The sequence below is a fragment of the Serinus canaria genome, chromosome 7, assembly GCF_022539315.1.
Source record: "Serinus canaria isolate serCan28SL12 chromosome 7, serCan2020, whole genome shotgun sequence".
In the NCBI taxonomy this organism is placed as follows: domain Eukaryota; kingdom Metazoa; phylum Chordata; class Aves; order Passeriformes; family Fringillidae; genus Serinus; species Serinus canaria.
The window spans coordinates 14,114,250-14,137,759 of NC_066321.1; the positions used below are offsets into that span (position 1 = coordinate 14,114,250).

Consider the following 23,510-nt stretch of genomic DNA (forward strand, 5'->3'; position numbering starts at 1 on the left):
ATAAAACCAAGAGCAGAAATTGGAGTCTTTAACTAGGCTTGGGGACGTGGTCCACAGCATCTTCTGCAAATCAAAAATAAAATCTGTAAACAGGCTGAGGAGAGACAGTCTCTCCTGGCGTTGAAGTATATAGGCCACCTCTAGCTGTGAGATACATGCCCTTGAAATCACAGTGGGACTGGCAGGAGGATAAACAAAGATGGACTTCAACCTCCTGCAGAAATAGAGGATTCAGAGGAGTTGAAAATCTTTAGCCCGGATTCAGCCCAAATTCAGTTTCCCTGTGAAGTGACAGTCTTGTGAGCTCTCAGTGCCCTTCACATTGGTCAAACATATCCTAGGGCAGCAGGATCACCCAGCAAGCCTCGTCCCATCCTTCTGCAGTGCAAGAAGGGAGTTCAAGTACTGGATACTTCAATGCTCAGGCCAGCCAGGAGTTAGCAATGTTTTTTGCAAGGACTTTTGAACCTAGACTGAAGGGCAAGAAGCACAAGGTGACTTGTGCTGGTACAGGCACACCTGGCACTGTGACCAGGCCAATGATCAAACCCCAGAACCAAATGCACTTCCCTGGAAAGGGCTGCATTTGGAGAGGGACAAATGAGAGCTTCAGCCAAAGGCTGAGGCCTGCAGATAGCAGCTGAAGGAGATTCCTCTGCCTCTGCCAGCCTTGCTCCTTGGCTTACATCCTGCAAGGGCAGACAGCCCTCAAATTGTCTACCATGGATGTGCAGCACCAGTGAGGGGGGCAGTACCAGCTTATTTCGTAGCTGGCCACAGAAATGGCCACTGAGCTACTGAGCAGAGAGAAAGCTTGCTCCCCCCTGAAGCAGGACTGGGCTCAGCTAAACCTAGTCTCTTCTCTGAGCTCAGCTACTGCAGTCCAGCTACTTCCTGCCATCTGCCCCAGCAGCTGACTCAGCCAAAGGCAAACACTTAGCACTGGGGCCACTCAGTAATCTTTTCAACAGCCCATTCCCACTCTGCCACAGCCTGACCTGCTCCATGCCTCCACCAAATCCACCTGGCCCCTGTGTGCCACTGAGAAGGTCCCACAGTGAACAGCCTGGAAGTCCCAATGCTGCAGAGGTGCTAGAATCCACAGGAGAGGTGCAGTGGCGTAACTCCTCTCCTGACATCAAGTAGAGCAAAGGCCACCCAGCTCCCATCACAAATCTGGCTTCTGAGGGTGGGATAAGCAGCTCTGCCATCCTCCCATCAGCTCTCCAGCTTCATTCTCAACAGCACCATAAGCCAATGAAGGACAAATCTGCAAGCAATGCCATTAGCCCAGAGCTCCAGGACTAAATTTGTGTGGTGGGGAGGGAGCTTGCTATGTGCATGGGGTTGCAGTTTCACCCCTGCAGCTTTCCCCAGACTCATCTCCTCTTCCACTGCCTGTGGCTGACTTGGAGGGAATGAGAGTGCTGAGAGCACAGCCTGGAGCTGCGTGCGAAGGCTTTACCGCAGGCCCGCACACTGACCCGCGTGCGCCTGTGCCAGCCAAATCATTCTGCATCATTTCTCTCTCTTGAGGAGGTAATGGACTGGCTCCTCACCATCTGCCTGGCATACTGCAAGGCCTCTGGTAGCAACAGATCCTTCCAAGGTAGCAATTAGAGGTGAAGGGAAGGCAAGAAGGAACTGTTTTCTACAACTAGAAACCATGTACAACCAACACCATGGCTTTGCAGAGAAAGGGAGGCTTACGTGTAGCACTAAATACACTGTCAAAGGGGATGGGGCTCAGAGAACAGAAGAGTTTCACCTGAGTGCAAAACTCAAACTGCTCCCCTTGGCTGGGAACAGGGAGGCTGAAACACTGGCAGGGACAGTGCCTGACACTGCTCAGCTGGCAGTGGCTGCTGGGAAGTTCGCTGTGGTGATAATGAAGAGCCTGGAGTCTGTCAGCTGTGCCAGGGGGTAGGAGGCTCTCCCCCTGCACCTGGCACTAAGTGACAGTGACACACACAGCAGCAGTCCTGACTCTGTTCAGAAGGTGGCACTGGGGTGTGATTACCCTGTGGCAAGGAGGTAAATGGGTCAAAGCTGAGCATTGGGGAAAACAGCCAGCATTCAGAAGAATTTAATATTTTCCAGTAAAAACAAAAAGAAGTAATAAACGTATTTTCTCTCTGGCAACATTGGGAACTGCAATTTAGTGTCCCAGATCTAGCTTGAGCCACTAATAACTAGAGTCATTATTTTTCATCTTTTAATTCCATTTTGCTACACATCTTAGTGTATGAGATAGAAGATATTAGCGTGAGACAGAAGATAGAGCCTCTTACCCCCATGAGTGCTCAGACAGAAAGGTCCAAGAGCTGTTCAGAGGTGGAATGTGGTGATGAATTTCAGCTGCAGGAGCTCGGCTTGATGTGTCCCAGCACAGGTAGCCTTAGGAGGTCACCTCAATCACAGCACTGAATCTTTCTGATTTCATAACAGCCCCTAGAAAATCATCCCTTTTCCAAAGCCCTCTCCACCCTCATTATGGCCAGCTGACCAGGGACTTGGCAGATGACCCTATCATCCTTGGGTCACCAGCAGAGCTGCTCAGCAACTCTGGAGTCCCTCTACTGGCACATCTGAAACCCCCAAAGCTCTTTGTCTGAATGCCTGGCTGCAGACACAGCCCCCTCCCTCCAAATTTCCAGCTCAAATGTTCAAGACCTAGCAAGATCACAGTGTCAAGCAATCCCACCTTGCGGGAAGAGACCTAAAGCTGAGCCCTTCTTCCCTCAGCTGATAATGACTCAAGCTCCTGGTAGCCAGTGAGCAGCACTAAAGTGCACCTTTAACATCTCAGCTCACCCAGGTTGTCAGTCAGGGACATGACCTTTAGGCAGGTAGAAAGCCCTACAGATGCTCTGCCAGTGCTGAACAGGGCAGAACTAAGGACTTGGTGGTACCAAAAAGCTTTAAAGGCTCCTACAGGATAACAGGATCAGCTTTGTGATCTCCAGACTCACAATGGCTTCAGAACATGTCCAAGCAGTTCTCTGTGATGGTCTGCCACCCACACTGGAAAAGTGCTCCAACCCTCCAAACCATTGTAGAGAAACGGTCTGGAGCTGTCTGTCCTCTGCTACCATCCCCCTGGGCCAAGTGCTTTGGCACACCACCCATGTCTGCAGATGCAACTGGTCTCTCAGACCAGTTTCCCCAAGTTTCCCCATTTTGCCCAAATCACAAAGCTCTGCAACCCAGATGCCTCAGAGAGGGCTTCTTAGGAGCTCAGGTCTGACATTTGTGATGACTTTAGTCAGGGTCCAAGCTGGTACTGCTGCCTTTGTATGTCACTTGCTCTCCTGCACTGTTTCATAACCTGCAAGTTGGCCTTGACAAAAACCTGTTTCCCTGTTTGCTTCAGTGCTTCTGCTTACAGATTTGTAAGTGAAAACCTGCTAATGTAACACAGATGAATAATGTCATTACTATAGTATTTAATGTCTGATCTGTATTTCCCTGTCTTTGGCACTTGCAGTCTACAAAGTATCTCAAGCACCAGCACAAGCATATCCAAGGCAGATAGATGTCTATGTCTTACATCTATGTCTTAGATGCCTGCAGAAGATGTCTATTTCTTACTGCAGCAGCTTGCAAAGAAGTCTCATTTGCTGGAAAAGCCTTCCTGCACTCCCCTGAGAGCTCCTCCATGCCTGTCTCAGGCAGTCCAGTTTATTTTTATTGCTGTATCTGACACGTCCCCTTAATACACATCATTAACATCCTGAGCTGTGCTAGTCAGCAATTTAATTCTCAGACCCAGGGTCACAAGCAAGAGAGGTTTTTCCTAGAAAGTTGGAGAGGATCATTTGCAGCTTAGGTGTGGTTCTCCCCTTGCTGCTGTCCCAAGACCCTGACCATCAATTATCTTCTGGAGGATTTTTTTTTTTTCCACAAATTCACCAAGCCACTGCTGTGGCATAGCTTCCCTGCTGTACGCTTACAGATGCTGTGGCTTATACAGATACCAGAAAAGCATCAAGGAGGAGGGAGGGCCCAATAAGGCCATGTAATGGAAGCATGCAATGATGAAAACTCCCCTCCTCCATGTGCCACAGCATCTGGTAAGACTCAGGCTACAGCACTGGCATCCTGGAAAATTCCTGTTATAACACACAGGCCCTGAAGTCTCTCTTGCAGTGACTGCACCCATTGCTTGCAGGCTGCAGCTGAAGCTCAGCAGGGACCAGCAAAACTCATGCTCAACACAACTGATTCAGCAGGCTGGGACAAGCAGGAGACATCAGTAAACTTGCCTCAAGCTTTTTAGGTCAGCATCTCAGGCTGAAGTTCAAACACCCTGTGAGATCAGCTGTTCTTGCAGTTGTGAGTGTCCTGATGAAGAGGCCATATAAGAGCACTCATCAGCCCGTAACAGATCATCACCATGGATAAAATGGAGCCAGAGGAGAACAGAGACCAGATCCCAATGCCAGCACTGGATGAACTGGGGATCTTTGGAGCTGAAATACCCCACAATGCAGGAAGAGTCACAGATAACAACTGTAAATCAGAACTGAACTCATCAAGACTGCAGACAGTTGTTGGGAAGGTTGGTTCAAACAGATTTTCTCTTTGCTAAAATCAGAGAATCAGAGTAGATGTGATTCAGGACTGACTATAAAGGAGGTGTATAGATTAAATACACTTCAGAGGCCCATCAAAGCAGATACCCACTCCACTACGTATCAGCACCAGGGTGCAGGCAGTACAATCACGTGCTTCTAAACCCCTGTGCCTTCAGGGTCTTTTAAAGATCATGGGCTTTACACAAGTATTACAATGGAAGGAAGCATTTAAAGCCTCCAAGCCTGTGACTCCTGTCTCGGTGACTGGCAAACTGGAGAGCAGAATGAATTGGTGGATGGATGGATGGATGGATGGATGGATGGATGGATGGATGGATGGATGGATGGATGGATGGATGGATGGATGGATGGATGGATGGATGGATGGATGGATGGATGGATGGATGGATGGATGGATGGATGGATGGATGGATGGATGGATGAAAGCTCTGGATTTCCTGGTTGTTCACAGCTGATAGAATATTTTTGCTTATTTACCGCCTGACTGCTGCTTGGCAGGACACCTGCTATATTGTCCAACAAATTTAATCCCCCAGTCTCAGCAGGTTAGCACTATTGCTGCTTGAAGATCTTTGCTCTTAAATGCCGGCAATCCAGGGAGCAGGGAGTGGTGTGGGTTAATTTACAGAGATTAATTCTGCCAAAATAGAAGACTAAAGGTCTCTCTCTGGTATGAAGCATCATAATAGCCTGGAGGCTGGAAGGAGCCTGTGTTAATTATGCATGAACCCGGCTGTAACTTCTCTGCCCACACCATGAGTCTCCAGACACATCTGGCCCATGCTGTGCTTCTAAGCACTCCAAAAAATGTGCAGCAGATGTCAAAATGGGCAGAGAAACATGCAGGTCCCAGGGAACATGTGGGTGTTGGATGTGCTGCTCTGCCCAGACCAATTGGACATGCTTCAGGGAGCCCAGGGTCTGCCAGCTGCCTGGATCTGGCTTCCCAGCAGTCTATCAGATACAGGACACAGGAGAGACGTAGGCCATGCTGCTGGTTAGAATCTAGCCAGGCTCAGAGCACCACCCAAACAGGTTATATTGGACAAGGACATGAGGCTTGTGTGGTCCTTGCCTGTATTACGACTGGTCAGGAAAAAACAGATGACCTTGACTTCTTACAGCATTTGCCCTCCAAAAACTGTGCTTGAGAAATTCAGGGACTTCTTGTAAGAAAAAAGCTGGGCCCAAGTTCCAGCAGACCCTGAGAAGAAAGGTTAGGGACTTTGAGATATACTTGTATGTCCAGCTGGTCCGTGTTATCCACATGTGGGGTGCAGACCATGAAGAAATGATGCTCCTCCCACCTGCACTTGCTGTTATGGGATAGTGTTGGGGCAGAGTAACTACTGTGTCTTGTCTTCCTCCTTTTCCCAGTATCTTACCAGATGGTGAGAGCCACTGAGAAATGAGGCATTCATGGTAAGGGGTTACAGGGGACCCAAGCCCTTAGTACTGGTAGGAAGTCCTGGTCTTGTGTATCAGCCACTTCCCACGGGATTTTACATATTAATGCCAGGGTAGCATCTGCTTCCCAGCAGTGCCTTTGTGCTGGCACCAGACAGGGCACCCAGGCACACAGATGTAGCTCTATACACTGCATTTATTCCAGGCCAAGTGGTTTTTCACTCCAGTTGCTTCTTCCCATCCTCCAAACTTCCCAGTGCTTCTGTGAGAAGTGTTGTGAAGTCTAAGCCAGCAATGTGAAGGCTCCAAGCCCCGGATCTGCACAGTCCTGTGGGACCCTTGCTCCTGGAGCTGAGCTCTCTAACTCAGCTGTTTCTGCCACTCCATGTTCATGGCAAAGGCCATCAGATCAGGCCACTTTCTGACAGGGGAGCCCAGAGAGAGAGAAGCTTTGCACAGGCTCTGAAAGTTGTGTGTGTGAGGTAGAAGCTTGTCCATGAGCAACTCCAACAAATTTTACCTGAGTGAGGAAAGAAAGTCACTGACCCATTGCCCTGAGCCACCTGAAAGTGCAGAGTGTTTTGAAGTCATTCATTAAAGGCAGTTCTGGGGACACAAGGGCTCACAAATTTGTACTCACAAACCTTCAGTGCTGCTCAGCATTGCATCCCCAATCTGAGATGCAGGAAGCATTAGGGCACTCATGGAGCAGCTTTCCAGAAATAAACAAAAGCTGCTTTGTCCACATCTCCCCTCCTGTGTTTCAATCTGCTCTGAGTTACTAGAGCCAAGAAATTAAAACATTCTGGGTCTGAGGCTTGGGATGAAACTACTGACGTGTCCAGCCTGTGGCTCATGGAAAATTGAATCAGAAGCTGTAGGGACTCTCAGAGAGCAGGCAGGTTCTTCCTTCCCCTCAGCAAAGTTTCCCCATGATGTCCCCCTAATTTCAGTACTTCATTTAAGTCTGGAGTCCTAATGGGTTGCCCCTTTTTCCTCAATGTGGTAAGTGACCTCAGGCCTGGAAAAAAACCACACAGAGATCACAGTTTGAAGGAGAGAGCAGGAGTTTGCATTCCGCCACTCCCCTGTACAACTGGGCACCATCACCAGCACTGTCCTTGCCTCCTGTTAGAGACTGACCCACATAGGGCCAGGCACTGGACAGTCCAAAATCCCTACAGACATGACCCTGGTCTCTAAACCAATGTAATGCCTCTCCAGTCCAGATGATGCTGATTAAGCAGAAGTATCTGGATGTATTGTGCTTCCTTATGGCTGAGGCACTAATGATGCTCAGCAAAGGCACGCAGTAATTAATGCATCTTCAGGCATTGCCCCCACAATAAATCAATAGCTATTAAGGATAATTTATCCCATTTTTAATAGTCACACAGGTTTCCCCATTCTGAATCTTGATTTTAAATCACCAGTCTGTACTGTGACTTATTTACAACAATGCTTTTCAGACAAGAAAGAATGTGGGTCCTTGAATGGCTTTCACAGACTCATCAAGATGTGCTTTACCTGTTGTGTGCACATCTGCAAAAGTCCATCAAGAATCAGACTTGAAGAGACCAGAGCATCAGAGTCAACACCTCCTGTGCCATGCCATGATTGTGTGAGAGCAGTAAAGTGAAAAAGGGGGTGAGATCAGAGAGGAGAGCGCTAAGAACCCTCCATCTGCCTCCACCATCCCTCACGCCAACACAGCAGAGTCTCAGCAGGAGGAGATCAGGATTAATGGCACAACTATAAACACGTGGTGTCACGACTGCTCAGTCACAGACTGTGTGCTCTGTTGCAGTAAATCCCACAATGGCACAGTCCTTGCCTGGCCCTGGAGGCAGGCACACCTGGGGTCTCCAGTGGATGAACACATTTGAATGGCTGTGAAGTGTTAGAGCACTATTGTGGAATTTTCAACAGGAGGCAAGTGAATATAGGAATTTCCAGGGAGAGAAAGAGCAGACTCCCAAGGGATGCTCCCAGAACCACTGAGCAGAACACGGGGCCTCTTTGGACCAGCCCCTGGCAATCCTTTCTAAGTGTCTCAGACATATGAATCCCTGTGTACAGGGAAGGAAAACTCAAACAGGTAAAATCCACTTGCTCACAGAAACAAAAATTGAAACAAGAATAAATAGACTTTGAAATGTCTCTAGTACCTTTACCTGCAGAGGGTTCTTTGTGCTTATGGCAATGACGTGATACTTGTAGTAACACAGCTCACAGCTCCAGCAGCCTCTCTCGCTAATCCATTTGATCAGACATGGCTGGTGCGTGCACTTCACAGATCCATCACATCGACACGGGCTCAGCAACTCCCCCTGAAACAGACAGACAGACAGCGTCAGCGAGGCTCCCCTCCTTCCACAGCACAGCACACGCTGCAGGCATGGCAGAAGCTCACTTATCCACCATTTGAACTTTCTTCCTTTTTTACCTGGTTTGGCTCAGGCAATCATGCTGCTTCCGTCCCTTTTGAGATGAGACTGTCTGGGATGTAACAGTCTCAAATACCGGGGTCTTACATGCCTTGTCACCACTGAAGGAAAATCTGGATGAGCACAGCTCTTACCACTCCAGTGGACACACCTCTGTTGGCAACCAGACACCACCAGTTCATTGCTCAGGTTTTTGTCTCTGCTACCTGTTTTAGAAAGTGAGGTTGGTGGTGGTGGTGAGTTCTGAGACAGCCTCTGCTGCAGACTGATGTCCTGCTCAGACCCAGGTAGCTTCCTCAAGCTCAGGCATGCAAAATGTCCTCAAATTTCTCTCCCACACTGTCTACCACCCCAGACAGTCACACTGGTGAACAACAGGGCTGGCTATTTGCACCCTAGAAGCAAGCAAGATGGAGAACAAATTGTGTTCTGGCCTGTGACCCAGACAGTTATGAGTGGTGGCCAAAACACTGAACCTCCTGGCTCATTCCCTTGTTTCTGGTGCAGCTTTTAACAGGGTATCCATGAACACCCCATACTGTTCTGATCTATCTGCTATTATCCTGTTCACCATGAGACTGAATTCCTCTGTGCACACAGGCTCAGGAGCCCTTTACTGTTGTTTGCCATCACTTATTTAGGTTAGGAAAGAGCCATTACATTTTACTCCTCACTGTTTAGTGTTTAAAAGCTATAGTATAGATTCCAGTAGTCTCTTTAGCTGTGCTCCAAGATGAAAAAGCTTTTAAAGGCAGAATATCTATGGGACAGGGAAGGTTGGATCATAGTGTCAGCACTGGGGAGAAGATATTTGCTCTTACAGCCCAGATCAGCCTCATCACTAGCCTGATGGAGCACCAGGATAACAGACCCTGGCATTGGACACTGCTGGATATGGTAAAAGACATCCATTCCAACTGCCTTGGGTTATGAACCAGATCCTGCTCTTGCTAACCCTGGTGGGAAACTGTCTCAGCTTCTCACTACATCAGGTCTCAGGTCCTGAGGAACTGAGGACCACACTGGGCAAGAGTGATACTTCTTTTTACAAAACCTAATGCGAACATGTTAATCGTTTCATTTGTTTCAGCTAGGTCACCTAAAAATGTCATCTTCCATGAGATTTTAGCAAAACTGTAAATAACTGTTTATGTTACAAACACAGCTTTGGCTCTACTTGTTACTGGTTTTCATAAATATTGGAGGGGATACAAAGGGAGAGGGGGAGCAAGGAGAGTTGTAGTCTCCATGAATCTTTTCCACCTGGCAAGGGGTGACATGACAAACCAGAAGAAGGGAAGTAGGGAAGAATTAGATGGGGGAAAGGTTCACATGGAGAATGAGCACTGACATTTGGCATTCAAACGCCCCATGTGAGGTCCAATTTGAGGGGGCTCAGGTTTGGCTGTGCATGTTTGTGCCCTTTCCTGAGACTGGGGTGGGACATCACCAGAGTGATTAGGAGACCAGAAGAGCAGGTACTGCCAGACAGGATGCAAAAGGGAAGGGACCAGAACTTGGCACAACTCCTCACTTCCCCACTTGCCAAACCTCTTGCACACCAAGAGCCAGCCTGGTACAAGGACCACTGCCCTGTGCTTCTGGTCTGCCCTTCTCATCTCAGTCCCTGGTGCCTTATTTTGTCAACATCTTTGCCCCTCAGCACATAAGTGCAGCCCCACCAGTAAGGAGGTCATGCAGAATCCTCCCAGATCGGCAGCATCCCTGCCTTTCCACCTCACTGCACACCTGGGTCTCTTGCAGGGCTCATAATGGTGAGTGCAGGACCTGGGCTTTGTCTAATGAGCAGCTGGAGGCATCAATGATGAGGGATCAGGAATGGATCAGAATGGAGCAGGAACTAAGAGCAACAACCTCCAGGCAAAGGCAGAGGGGAAAAGCTGCAGCTACAGCCTGGACTCGTGTTGGCTTCTGGGGCTCTATAATAAATGAGTCTCTGAAATCCGAGCTTCTCTCTTCAGAGCCAAGAGATGTTCACAGATGTCCTACAGCACCATGGGGACCCAGTCTCCCTCCCTAACTGTGATGCTCAAACACACAGTCCTGCCAGCTCCTACAACCTCAGGATTCAGCTGTGGAGATGAATCCCCCAGTAACTTGATTTTAGCAAATCTAGCAAAAACTCAATTTATCACATTTTCTCCAGCTGTCTGAAATATTACATCCTTGTATGTGGCACAAAGCTATTTTTGCATACTGTGAAGCCCAATACTATCCACAGCAGGCATTTGTAAAACACTGCGACATGCACACACGTGCACATGCACTCCTGTACCAGCAGAAAAACAAACACCAGGGGTATATTAAAGGAATAAATCCTTTGTACAGCAAAGAAGGAGTCTCATTGCTGGCTGTACAGAGAGCTCAGGAACAGACCATTGGCTGTGATACACAGGAAGGTTTTGCTGTACAGAGTCCTCTGCTGCTAAAAGCTACAGGAACACAAAAGCAAACCCAAAGTGAGAGGAAAAACCCAAAAAACCACAACAATTTGAGATGGAAATTAAATCCTGAACACCCATTTTTGCAGGTTTGTAGAAGATGGGTCTGCACAACATATTCTCTAGTGCTCAAACAGCAGCATTCCCACCAAATCCCTTTGGGGACTACTCTCCAAAAAACCTTTGAAGGGTCTATTTCCCTTCTTCACAACATTTATTTTTGTAACTTCCCATTGTAGAGTTATATCCCATCACTGGAATGAGTCTAAGCAGCATTTTTCCTTTGTCAGTAACTAGTGGAGAAATGCTCCCCAACTCCAAACTTCCTCCTCGGTTCGCTCTACCGTCTTGTTCTTCTGAAACATTGAAGTGTGCTTTGGAGTTAGGGCACCTTTTTTTTTGTTTTTTCTGTTATCCAAGTCATATATATAATATATTATAGATATAATATATATAATATATAGTATAGTATTATATATCATATATATATATATATTATATATATATATATTATATATATATATGTTATATATATTTTATTTATATTTTTTATATATATATATATATATAATATATATAATATTCTTCCCTATTTCTCAATATGATGGAAGCTTGTCTCAAGGAGCAGCAAGGCAAGGCCAGCTGAACTGGCTTTACCCTGAGGAGGGCAATACTGCTGGAGATGCACCAGTAGTGCAGCTCTGCTTCAGCTCTGTCCTTTCCATCTGAATTCCCAATCTGTCCCCACTGCAATACGTCAAAGTGGTTAATGATTATCTGCCCCCTGCTATTTAAAGCCTACTAGCAGGACTGCTGAGAAAGGATGGGGAAAAAAATTATTGCCAGTGCGTGTTTGTAGTGCTCGGTATATCCAGGGAGAAAATAACCACGTCAGTAGCAGCGTCACCCCTGTTGAGTGGTGGTGGCAGAGTTTTGCCTGGCTTTTATCTGTCATTTATCAGTGCTGGGAGCCCATCCGCAGCTGCAGCTGCTCGCCCACCAGCAGGCAGACAGGGGATGGGTTTGCCAGGCCTGTTCTTTTAGCTGCAAATTAAGTGCAGCAAATTTGCCCACCCAGTCTCCTTTAAACAGGGTGGGGCTGGGGATGATGGTGTCACTGGGCTAGGATGTGGCTGGTCTCCTGGGTTGGCCCAACATCCTACTACCACAACCATTAAAGCAAACATTTTGAAAGCCAGTGCAAGCTGTACAGAAAACCAAGATAGCTGATGATGATCCTAAGACCTGCAGTTTTTTCTTCACCTGTGCATTTTTCCTGCTCAGGTATGCAAAGCAGCACAAGTATCAATCAGAGAAGCAGTGCCCTGGGCCAGAGCAGGTCAATGAGAAGACACTGGAGGAGTTGTCCCATCACAAGGGCTGCTATCTCTCTTTGGGGGTGTACATGCAGCTGCTGCTGCTGCTCACAGATCTGCATTCGTGCATCTGACTGCTAGCATTTATGTCTTGTTTGCAGAAGGAAGCCAGGGTCATTTAATTTCAGGTCTTCAGCTGTGTCTCCTAAATATACTTAAATCTTCACATTGAGTTTAAATGCAATGGGAAGTTTTATTACAGCAAATAAATGCCAAATGATTTCTATATTAGGAACATAATTACAGACAAATTAAGTAAAATGGCAAAGAGAAGCCCATTGTTACACAGCTGGTAAACTTCAATAAACATGTTCTAATGACCACTCTGTCTTTACACACTTACAAGAGTTGCCCTTCTATCCTTTTGAGCTAAACACATAATTACCAGCATCTCAAATGCTTCCCATGCATGCAAGCCCTGTGCCAGCCAGCAACAGGCAACAAGGAACATGGAACAGGTACCTATGTCTCCGTGTGTGTATACGTATGTATTATATTGCATGAAATTCTCCAGCACTGGGGCAAACTGACACAGAGTGTGGACCCAGAGAGGAGTGAAGCTAATTCTCCTGTGGTGTCAGGACTGCACAGGACATGGTTATGTACGGAGCTCTGGTGAGATGGCATTTCCCCAGGCACCTCAGCAGAGCTGGGTGCTGATCCCAATCTCCATCTTGGCAGAAATCTGCTGAGAGACTTTTCTTGACCCAGCTGGGGGAACACCCTAACTGGGCACTTCCCTAAAATCTGGACACCCTATAGGAGAATCTATGCAAGTGATTGCAAAAAGAAATCATCCAGACTGCCATCTCTGTGACCAGAAATGGCTCATCCCACAGCTCCCCCTCAAAACCTGATATCCCTGTGCCATGCAGAGACAGCACTGCCCATGGCAGGCAAGATCTGTGTGCCCTGGGGTGCTATGAGTTCCCCCATCCCAACAGCAAGAGAAAATGCAGTCCCACAAAGGAGAAAAATCCAGCTCTGGACAATTGTTTTCCGTTGCCTAGCTGTGATTTTATTAAGTCTGTGACTGCCTGGCTGAAGCCTCTGGTGTGTGCTCTTGGCCTGGCAGCTACCTGGGTCAGGGCCATGTCTCTGCAGGGTTCAGCTGTGGCAGAGGTGTGGGTCCCTCTCCAGGATTCCTCTATCTACTGGCAGTATGAAGGAGCAGCTACAGCTGGGCATGTCAGGCTGGGGGTTCTGAGATGGGTGTAGTGGGGGCACAGCTCTGCTTTTTCATGGTTTTCTGCAATTTTCAATGGGTATTAGCTGTTCTGCGTGCCTCAGGCATCTCTGCCTACAGACTGGGTGTGAGCAGACAGGGATCTCAGCTTTAGTGCACCTAGCAAAACCATCACACACCCCTCTGGGACCACCAGGAGTATTTTGGTGATGTCTGGGAGTGTGGGTGCTGGTTGGGAAGGGGATGTGTCTCACAAGGTCCTGAGCCGAAACCCCACATTTGTTCCAGGGAGTCTTGTCTGAAAAGCCATCACGTCTACAGAGCTCCCAATGCTCCAAAAACAACACAAATTGCCTCTCCACCCACAGAGGCTGCTGCTGCGGCACCTGTGAGGAGTGCTGGGGCTGCCACGCTGCTCAGGCTTTTTCTGCACCTCTCTGATGAAAACACGAAAGGCTGCAGCCACAGCTGCGAGGAGGGCAGGGTGGGACCTGCTTTGCATCTTCCTTCTGCTGGAAAACTCATCCCACCACTATCACAAGAGGTATGACTTCCCAGCTGAGCAGCTGATGCCCACAGCCTCTGGCTTTACCGCGGACCAGGGAAATTTTAAGTTTTCTCTGCTCTTTCCCATCTGCAGTGTTTTGTGCTTGTCACCACTGCTGAGACAGACAATGACAGAGGTGTCAGCTCAGAATTTGGGAGTGGGATGGAGGAGTGGGAAGGGAGACTTTCCATTTTCTGAGCATTACCATTCCCCCGTGGACTCTTCTGTCACTGCAGAACTCAGGGACCATCACCTCATCTGGCTGGTCATCAGGGTAGGAACAAAGCTTGGCCGTGTTTTAAGTCCAGACATGGTTTTTTTTGGTTGAAGCAGATGACTCAAGAGTCTCAGCTATGCTGGAGGCAGACAGTGGGTCAAATCCCTGTACCCATGCCCAACAATAGTGCAGGAATGTGGGAGAGAGGCATCTGACAGGTCCCCTCTCAAGGCTGTTCAGCAGAGAACAGGAAAGTCCCCAGAGGCCCTTGAGCTGCACTGGCTGCCCTCTTTACCAAATTGCTCTGCTCCTACTCTGCCACCTCTGAGCAAGATGTTCCAAAGCAAGACCCCTCATGGCACTGTCCCTGTGCCCCCAGGGGATCCCCACTGCTTGTTAACAAGGATGGGTGCCATGTCAGAGAGGCCTGAGGGCAGCCTCTGTACTCCACCTTCCCACAGGGTAAGCAATGGTGCCACAGACTCAGCCAGGCAGGAGCAGGAATGGGTTTCCTCTGCACACAGATCATCTCTCAGCTCTGACAAGGAGCAGGAAAGAGGATGCCTTCTTTTCCTCCCTTAATTGCTAAAACCTTAAAGAGCTCTGCAGGGCAGGAGGGTGGGAGAGAGAAATGAAGACAAGGAACAAAATCTCATGAAGAAAAGAAAGAAGAAGGAAGAGGCTTGAGAAGTCCTGGGTGCAGAAAGCCCAGCGCATTGGAGAGGCGGCTCTGGCTCACTCAGAGCCTTTGCTGAGGTGACTCATCCTGGGAGCAGTCTGGAGTGGTGGCTCTCCCTTGCTCCTTCACTGATTTCCAGAGCAAGGTGATTGAACACAGTTCCACTGAGCTTAATGGGATCTGTCAGGGAGCTGGGGTGCATTTGCCTTCGTAACAGAAGAGAAAGCAGGCAACTTGCAGAGTTTAATATAAAATATTTGGACATGACCCAATCCCTTTTCACTATAAAAAAGGAAAAAAAGACTTGATCTAGGCTAGGGCTGTTTCAGTATTTATCTGACAGCAACTTGGTCATGTGCTTGCCTACAGCCTGCTACTATCCAACAGCTCTGGGTGCTTCTTTGCCACCACTGGTAAAGACCAAAGGGAGCTTGGTTCTGGAAGGGCTGGGTGTCTCATGGCTTAACACCCATTTCCTTCAAAGCAGCAGAAAAAATGCTTTTTTTTGTGAGAAACAGAGAATCACAGTGTATTTTATGTGCAATGAGCTATGGAGTACTTTAACACCTGGTTTCAGGCCAATGAAAGGTGAAGGGCAGAGAACCATTCAATTTAAGTCCCACATGGCCAGGGAAGGGAGACAGCATGGAAAGGGATGCTGGGGATTGGTTCTCACCTGAGTCAACCACTGCAGGGGAAGTGAGAGGGAAGGACAGTCCCTAAGAGTCCCCTTAACTGAGAGGAAAGATGTTGAACTCTGCCTGTTGATCTCTGTGAACAAGCCTTGCCGAGACAGGCCCTTCCCAGAGGAGATTCCTGACCCATCAGTTTTCCTCAGAGCAAATAAGCAAATGAGAGCAAATCAGAACAAGGCAGTCCTCAGAGCAAATCAGCTCCTCAGCAAAGGGACCTGCAAGCACTCCTGCCATGTTGTTGTTGCCATCAGCAAACCCATGACAAAGTAGCTGAAACTGACCCTGAAAAATTGTTCCACTAGAACAAAGTTGAACCTTACCTGAAATACAGAATAAGGAATCAGGAATTAATTATTAATAGCCCAAGGAGCAAAGAGGTTACAGTATATGGTATTTATTTGCTTGTCTCTCTAGAGAAGGATTTTCACAAGAAAAATTACTTGACTTATGTCTTCTACAGCCCACTTCATCCTAATGTCATTGAACATGTTTTTGATTAGCTGATTTAAGTAATTCTTACTAAATGTTGCTTGGTTGCAAGGAATCAAAAGGCAAGTGTCTCAAATATCACCTGCTGTGCCTCATCAGGTGTGATGATAGCACCGATTAAGTGAAGAGCCTTCAGTGCATGAAAGTCACAGAGCTGCACATGTGAAATCAAGATACCTGAACACCCCTGAGCACTTGGGTGTTGCACTGAGTTCAGCCCCAGACTCATCCTGAATACAGAGTGGAGCCATTTCAGCATCCCAGAGAAGAAATGTCATGACCAGTAGCTCCTGGGCTTTCACCCACGGTACTGAGGGCTTTAAGCTTCTGGAGATTTACTGTAGACCCCAACCCTTTCATGAGGTAGAATACTCTAGTTACTTCTGAAAAAGAAATCCACAGTTGTTTCACTCTGGCTCTTCTTAATTAAATTTAAAGTATTTCAGACAATACTTAGATTTATTCTGTGTGAGATACAACAGGGAACTCAATTTTGCTCCCTAGGATGAGATGCCAGGATAAATCTGATGCGACACCATGAAGTCAAACAACTCTTCAGCACAAATCAAGTACCCTTAAGTTATGGCTTCTTGTAATAAATCTACAACCAATTACAGAAGTTTTCTTTTTTTTTTTTTTTTTTTTTTTTTTTTGGGGGGGGGAGTACAAAGGGCTTTTTCACTAGAGAAAGCCTCATCCAAATAAAATCTTTCTAAATATACTTGTTTATTTAATAGATAAAAAAGATAGCAATTATTCCTTATTATCTCTAAGTTCAAAGTATAAATTTAATGCTTTCAGAATGCAAGTATCATACAATGCAATTCTTATCTGAGATGTGCTCATAATTCAGCAAATTGAACTTTGCAGCTACTTCCCTGGGAAGCTGTTCATAAAGATATTCAGCTAATGGCAATTTCAGGAAACATTATGCCATCAGCTGCTGAGGAACAGCCATGAAAAATCTACAGAAATGGATGCTGCTTTGACTCTCCAGATGTAGACCCCACTTTTAAAGACAGTGAAACAAACAGACCAATAGGCTTTATAGACTTTGTGGGTTTTTTTGGTTTTTTTTCTCAGAGAAAGCTGAAAAACCCTTCAACACTAGACTTGAGAAAATCTTTACTCTGTAATATTTGCCTAATTTTCCAGGGTTCTTCAGGAATGAGAAAATGGCCAGGTGCTACTGGCAGTCCTACAGTAGTGACATGTTCCTTCCAGAAATGCAGCAATTGCTTAGGAGCTGCTTCATCCTGGTACCAGCAGCTCATCAGTGGAGGGGAGTAGATGATGGCAGCCAGGATTTGAAGGTTGTCATTTGCCATAATACCCTCAAGTGACCCCCAGTCAGGACAGAGGGCCGTGCCGTGAGGAACTGAGGGGGCCACGTGCACATTCAATGTGGAAGCCAATAAGAAGGTGTAAATAGAAGCAGAGAGCAAATCTCCACGACTCGAAAGCAGTGTTTCCCAGCTGGGAGTGGGGATGACGACATGACAGGAGGGACTGTCCCAACAGGTCTGGATGGGAATGGTTATACAGGAGCTTTTCCTGCTCCATTTGGAATGGTCAAGACTGGCAGCTCAGAGATGGAAACCCTCCAAAGCCATGTCTGTCTCCAAAGCTGTTTGTGTCTCCTGTGCCATGAGCTGGAGCTTGAATGGGGGCTGCTGGCCTTGGGGGCACCTGGGGTGAAGGCTGAGGACAGCCTGGGAGGGGGCTGAAAGCAGAAGTGAGGTGGGAGACAACACACACATGGCTGCTGCAGCAGCTGGGGAGCTGTGATATAAAATAATGAATGTGGTTTGTTTACTTTTGGCTTCACTAGCACTGCGGGACTGAGCTGGTTCATTAAGACGTGGCCTGATCCGCTTTTCCTTTCTGCCTCCCAGACTCAAGGAGAAGAATATGCAATTACAAAGTTCACTCATGTAGAGCCCTTCAATTACTGGGTAACTCTGTTATGGCTTTTCCAAATGTTTCAAGACTCGTGCAAAAGGACATGACATCTGAAGTAATTCATTTTTCATCTGCTGATTAGCAGAAATTAAAATGGTTCCCAGAACATCCCAATTTATGTGAGATCAAGTTCCTTATCGTCTTAGTGGTGAAGGCATTTCTTTTTAATGTCTCAGGCAACCCTGCAAGCAGAAATGCTGAACAAAAATACATGAAGGAGACAGCCAAGGGGAGAATAGAGGCCCACAGGGTCAGCAGGGTGGTGGAGCTCCAGAGCCTTGCCTTCCAGTCCTGCCATAAGGTCACTTAAGTGTTTGGCAGAAAGTCAAAATGCTCGCTGGCACAAACGTGCACTGGAGGCAGAAGCACCTCTTTTCAAAATGATGCAGCTACAGAGTGAAGCTAAACTGCCTTTACTGGCAGTGAGCTGAAAACCAGCCATAAATATAAAGGGTTTCTTCTGCAGGTGTCTGCCAGCAGCAGCAGAGCAGCTGCCTGAGGGATGCACTTGTGCCATGATGATGGATACCACTCAAGATCCCAACAGGCAGAACTGCCAGCAGCACCTCTCCAGTGGGATCCAGGCAAGTACTCATGGGGCTGTGGTGGGGGGTGTCTGCAGGGCTGGCAGCTCGGGGGGATGCGAGTCAGATGAAGAGCGACAGCATGGAGCAGCCTGAGTAAGGAATAGGATAAGGGAGAGAATAAAAGCAGGGGGTCTCAGACCATTTGGCCAGGCAAGAGTGGTCATACTGCCCTTTCATTTGCTTTCTATTTTCAAGGCACCCTGGGAAAGCAGGTGAAGTCCCCTGGGGAAGACTGGAATCAGGAGGAAGGGAGCATGTTCTTGCTGACTCTCAGAACCATCCTCCCTGCCACCGCAGGAGCCTGCTCCAGAGCTCATAAACCCACAGGCCCACTTAGCTGAAGTGCAGCAAAAATACACCATGGGAAAAGGCAGCTTAATCCCCAAATCCTTTTGCCTAGTGTGACAACTTTCCAGTCAAGAGCAGCCCAATAGGATAGAGCCAGAGGTGCCAGTGGCACTGGCTGCACTGTCCCCAGGGGAAGCTGCACAACACTAATTATGATTTTTTCAGTGCTGCCCTGGCAAAAGGCCTCCTGTATACGAAGCTGCAAAAATCCATGTGTTTCAGTCTTTGCCTGCATATATCTCCTGGAAAGCCTTCTTGTATTTTCCTACTTCATCTGGGGAATCCAGCTTTCCCTTTCACAGGCAGAGTATGAAACAGAAAGGAGAGAAAGTAGAAATAAATGTAAGAATAGCTGTAACATTAGACAATGGGCTATAGAGGCCATTTTCTTTTTTTAATCAGTCTTTTGCACAAGTTGAATACCAGGTTTACTGGTGTGTGTAAAAGTGAAATACATACACACAGATGTGCATATACAAACACTGACAGGGTTTTGAGGTTTCAGCACCCAGTATCAGTGCCCAGGTATTAAGCATTACATAGGGCTGACTTATCATCTAACTCTGTGATAACCTTTTGAAGATATACTGATTGGTAACTTACAAACTAACAAAAACATCAACACTGAGGCTATGTCAGATGCTATGCACAGCAGTGCTCCACTCCAGAGGTGGCTGAACTTCAAACAGTGGCCAAATAATTTGTATCCCTCAGCATGAAAGATGCCCTATTGAAACATGAATTATTATCTCTCTGTTATTGGTTTTTATTGTGCTTTGTCAAATTGGTTCTCCTGCCCTTTCCCCATGGGATTTGCTGCTTCAGATACAGAATCTGTTTGTGCCAAGCAAGATTCCTCCTACCACACCTGGCTTAGTCTAGCTCTGTGAACTATGTCCAGTCAGACTGGGCTGTAGCCTTCTTTAGCTACAGGTCAGGCTGCCTTTCTCTGAAACAAGACATCTCCTTTGTAACAACTTAACAGTTCTCGAAGTAAGTTGTGCCTCCACAGGGGAAGGCTCAAATACCTGTTCCTGAGTTCCAGTGGTGGAGATTTTATTCTCCATCTAACCTGCACTCAGCTTTAAGGATGGGGTTCTTCTTTACATCCATCCAGCCGCTCTACTCCACTTTCTGGTGCAGCAAGCCAGGAACAACATGAAAATGCTCAGCCCACTTCCCTGACGGTGACCTGCTGTATTCTGGCAAGACTCATCACTCCTTCACTGTTGCTCATGCTGCAAGCAGCTGGGATGGAAGAAGGGCACTGGAGAGAGAAGAGGAAAGAGGGAAGCTGTTCTCATTGCTTTACCCTGGATGTCATGAGTACAAAGGGGACAGGGCTGCAAGCCCCAAGAGTTGAGTTCTTTTAGTACAACACTCCTGGGCTTTGTTGTGATTTTAAGAGGTTTTTGAAAGCTCCTAGTATTTTTTTTTCCTTGCTTTTGCAGAATTGGGGTTGGTAGAGAGATAAGCACAGAAATGATCACTATCCACACGTGTATTTCCTGGAGGAAGTCCCACTAACTTCACAGGGCAGGGTATTGTGTAATCAGCTACTCATCTGCTCTTTGGTGTCAAACACTGAGAAACTGTGTCTGCAGAGCCGAGAGCATTCAAGCAAGACTAAAGAAACTCATTACCCAGCTATCACCCTCCACTGTGATGCTCCAGGAATGGGAAACACCTGCAGCAGCCACAGATGCTCCTCATGGGCTGTATCTGTGATGGGAGCTGCGTGGGGAAGGCATGGGCAGAGTGGGCCCTGACAACAGCTCTCCCTCCCACAGCTCTGCTGATGTCCTGCTGCTGGGTTTGGGGAAAGCTCTGTGTTGTGATCCTTGCTCTTCATTTACCTACATGTGTCCACAGTGTATAAAGATCTTGAAAAAACAAGGCTGTTGAAGAGAAAATTATTAAGCACGGCTGGCCACCTGTCTGCATGGACATTGATCTCCACTGGTGTGTCTTCGTTGCTCGGGCAGTCAGAGCATGTCCAGCCTAAAGCACTGGGGCAGCCAGTTCTGCTCTGGAGGCAGGAACCATCCCTGCAGCAGTCCTGTTCACCTGCAGAGGTGCTGTTTTTCAGAGGCCTTGCCAGTGTTTTGTGACAGCAAACGGAAACTTTTTACTTCACAGCCTCCTGGTAGGGGGGCTTCTCCTCTTCAATATGTTTACATACAAATTCTCAGTCTGCTTTCTTCATCCTGGGTCAAATGAATGGGCAGCTGCAGATGATTTTTTCTTTCCAAAACGAGTGCCTCCAGCTGCCATGCGAACCTGTGAAGGGCCAGCGCTCAGTGGTCCCTTGCTGCAGGGATGGCAGAGCAGGGCTGAGGTGCCCTGGCAGAGATACAACACCTGCATCCAAAGCTCTTGCCCAAGCCATGTCTGCCTTCATCTCTGGTGCCCACACATTTCCACAGGTAGTAAAGACGTTTCCAGGTTTTCCTTTTGAGGGGCAGTGAGTATGAAATGAAAGCAGCAGTGCCTCCTGGCAAGGCTATGGCAATCATCCCAAGAAGCTGGAAGACTTCTGAGAGCCCCAGGGTCCGGAGGGTGAAAATACCCCATGTCCTCCAGACTCTTTCCTCATGCTTGGCCACATTCCTGGGCTCTGGTAGCCACCATAGAAGTTGAACAAGATCTCAGGGTGGGACCTGCATCCTGGCCTTCACTGCTCAGGATCTCCTCCAGCTATTTTGCCTTCCTGCTGCTGGGAGGAAAGAACGGCTTTTGAATTTTTAATTTATTCCTTCTCTTTATTTCTTTGGAGATAACGGAGATGAAAGTCTGCCTGGTAACAGTGCTGAGGAACACAGGCACACAGGGGGCAGGTCTTGAAACGTGTTCTGCTGCACTGCCACGTGTTTTAGGGCTGGCTGTATTACAAACTGAAAGCAGCGTGTCCAAGTCCCTCCTGAACGGTTCATTTTCTGTTTAAATTCATTGCTTAATAGGAAAAAAGTAATAATCCAAGCCTGCAGCTATTAGACTTGCCCATGGTTACAGAGGGGAGCTTGCCTCCCTCCTTACCTGAATAGATTTCAAGGAAACAGGGACATAAACTGAATGAGATTTTCCCCAAGGTGAGCCAAAAATATGGGCATGTTTGCCTCCACAGGAATGGTTTTATTTGCACAGCCTGCAGGTAACTTGGGCACGTGAAGGCAAGGCTGGGGCTGGAGCACAGGAAGAGGAGAGGCGGAGGGGAAGCGGTCACCTGGGGGCAATGCGATGGAAGGGAGCGAGGTGCCAAAGCGCAGAGGAAGCGGAGCCAAGGGAGCTGCGCTGCGAGCAGCGAACAGGGGCTGGAGCAGGGAACGGGGGACTGGAGCAGGGAACGGGGGACTGGAGCAGGGAACAGGGGGCTGGAGCAGCGCAGAGCCCGGCCGGGCTGCCGGCAGCCCAGAGCGGCCGGCTGGGAACAGAGAGCCGGGAGCCTCCCGAGATGGATTATTTGGTTTTCCCTACGGGGCAGGGACAAACCACACTGCTAGGACTGAACTTGTTAAAGCCACGCCACTTCGACACTGCCGGCAGATCCAGCCCTGCTTTAGCCTGGGTGATGCTTTGGGCCTTAGGATTTTGGGCAGAGGGGTCTCAGGGTTGATTATCTGCTCATCATCCCAGGGTACAAGCCCTTCAGAGCAGGGCTGGCCGAGGCTCTGCACTGTCCCCAGCTTTGCACAGATCCTTGTGCACACTGTTTTCCAGAAGCAGACCCAGTGCATTCCCTGCATATGAAGCAAACTCAGATATGCACAGGCAGTCACTCAAACCTGCCTTGCTCTGCCATCACCTTCCCTTTTTTCCCTGTCCTCACTTTACATCACCTCTCTACAAGCATAAACGTCTTCTTTTTCATTCCAGACTGTCAGAAGGAGATGGCAACAGACAGCTGCTTATCCAATGTCATGTCCACCTGCAATGTTGTCTCAGGAGGAATATCATACATTACAGCTGTGAAAGATGATGGGGCAATACCTTGGGACAGACACGGGGAGTGAGGGCCTACAAGGGAAATGCCATAATTCATCATTGGTGTGGGTGTAGTCAGGCTTTTTACACATTGGTAGTCAGTTATGGAGATTGTCACACATAGAAAAGCTTCCCAGTTCCCACCAGGCAGCAGAAGGAGGATCCTGAAGTGCCCTAGAGGGTGATACAGTCCTACTACAGTCTTTAAGTATTAATATACCTCTAAAAGCATCCTGTCTAAAGGAGAAAATATTTCCGGGCACCTAACTTCCAAAAATACAGTCTGAGAGACCCCAGGGCTTCCCCAGCTCAGACCTCTCCTGCAAGGGCACACAGCATCTTCACAGCCCACCTGCAGCTGTTGCAGCCTTCCACCTCACCAAGACTGACTCAGGAGAAAGCCCGCTGCGCTTATTTCCACAGTCCTGAGGGCATTATCAAACACACCTGAGTATCCTGTGCACACCTTTTAAGAGTAGAAAGTGAGGCTGTTTTAGGGTTTGGATAAGGCAGTGGGGTGTCCTCTTGG

At 47.8% G+C, this 23,510-nt stretch overlaps 1 protein-coding gene across 1 annotated transcript in view; it reads right to left on the reverse strand.

Moving 5' to 3' along the window:
- MARCHF4 (membrane associated ring-CH-type finger 4) overlaps window positions 1–23,510 on the reverse strand; it is a 92,129-nt gene that overhangs the window by 19,856 nt on the left and 48,763 nt on the right. The window contains exon 2 of the mRNA XM_018911915.3: window positions 8,180–8,335. Coding sequence (XP_018767460.2) covers window positions 8,180–8,335 — 156 coding nt within the window. The remainder of the gene's footprint in view (window positions 1–8,179; window positions 8,336–23,510) is intronic.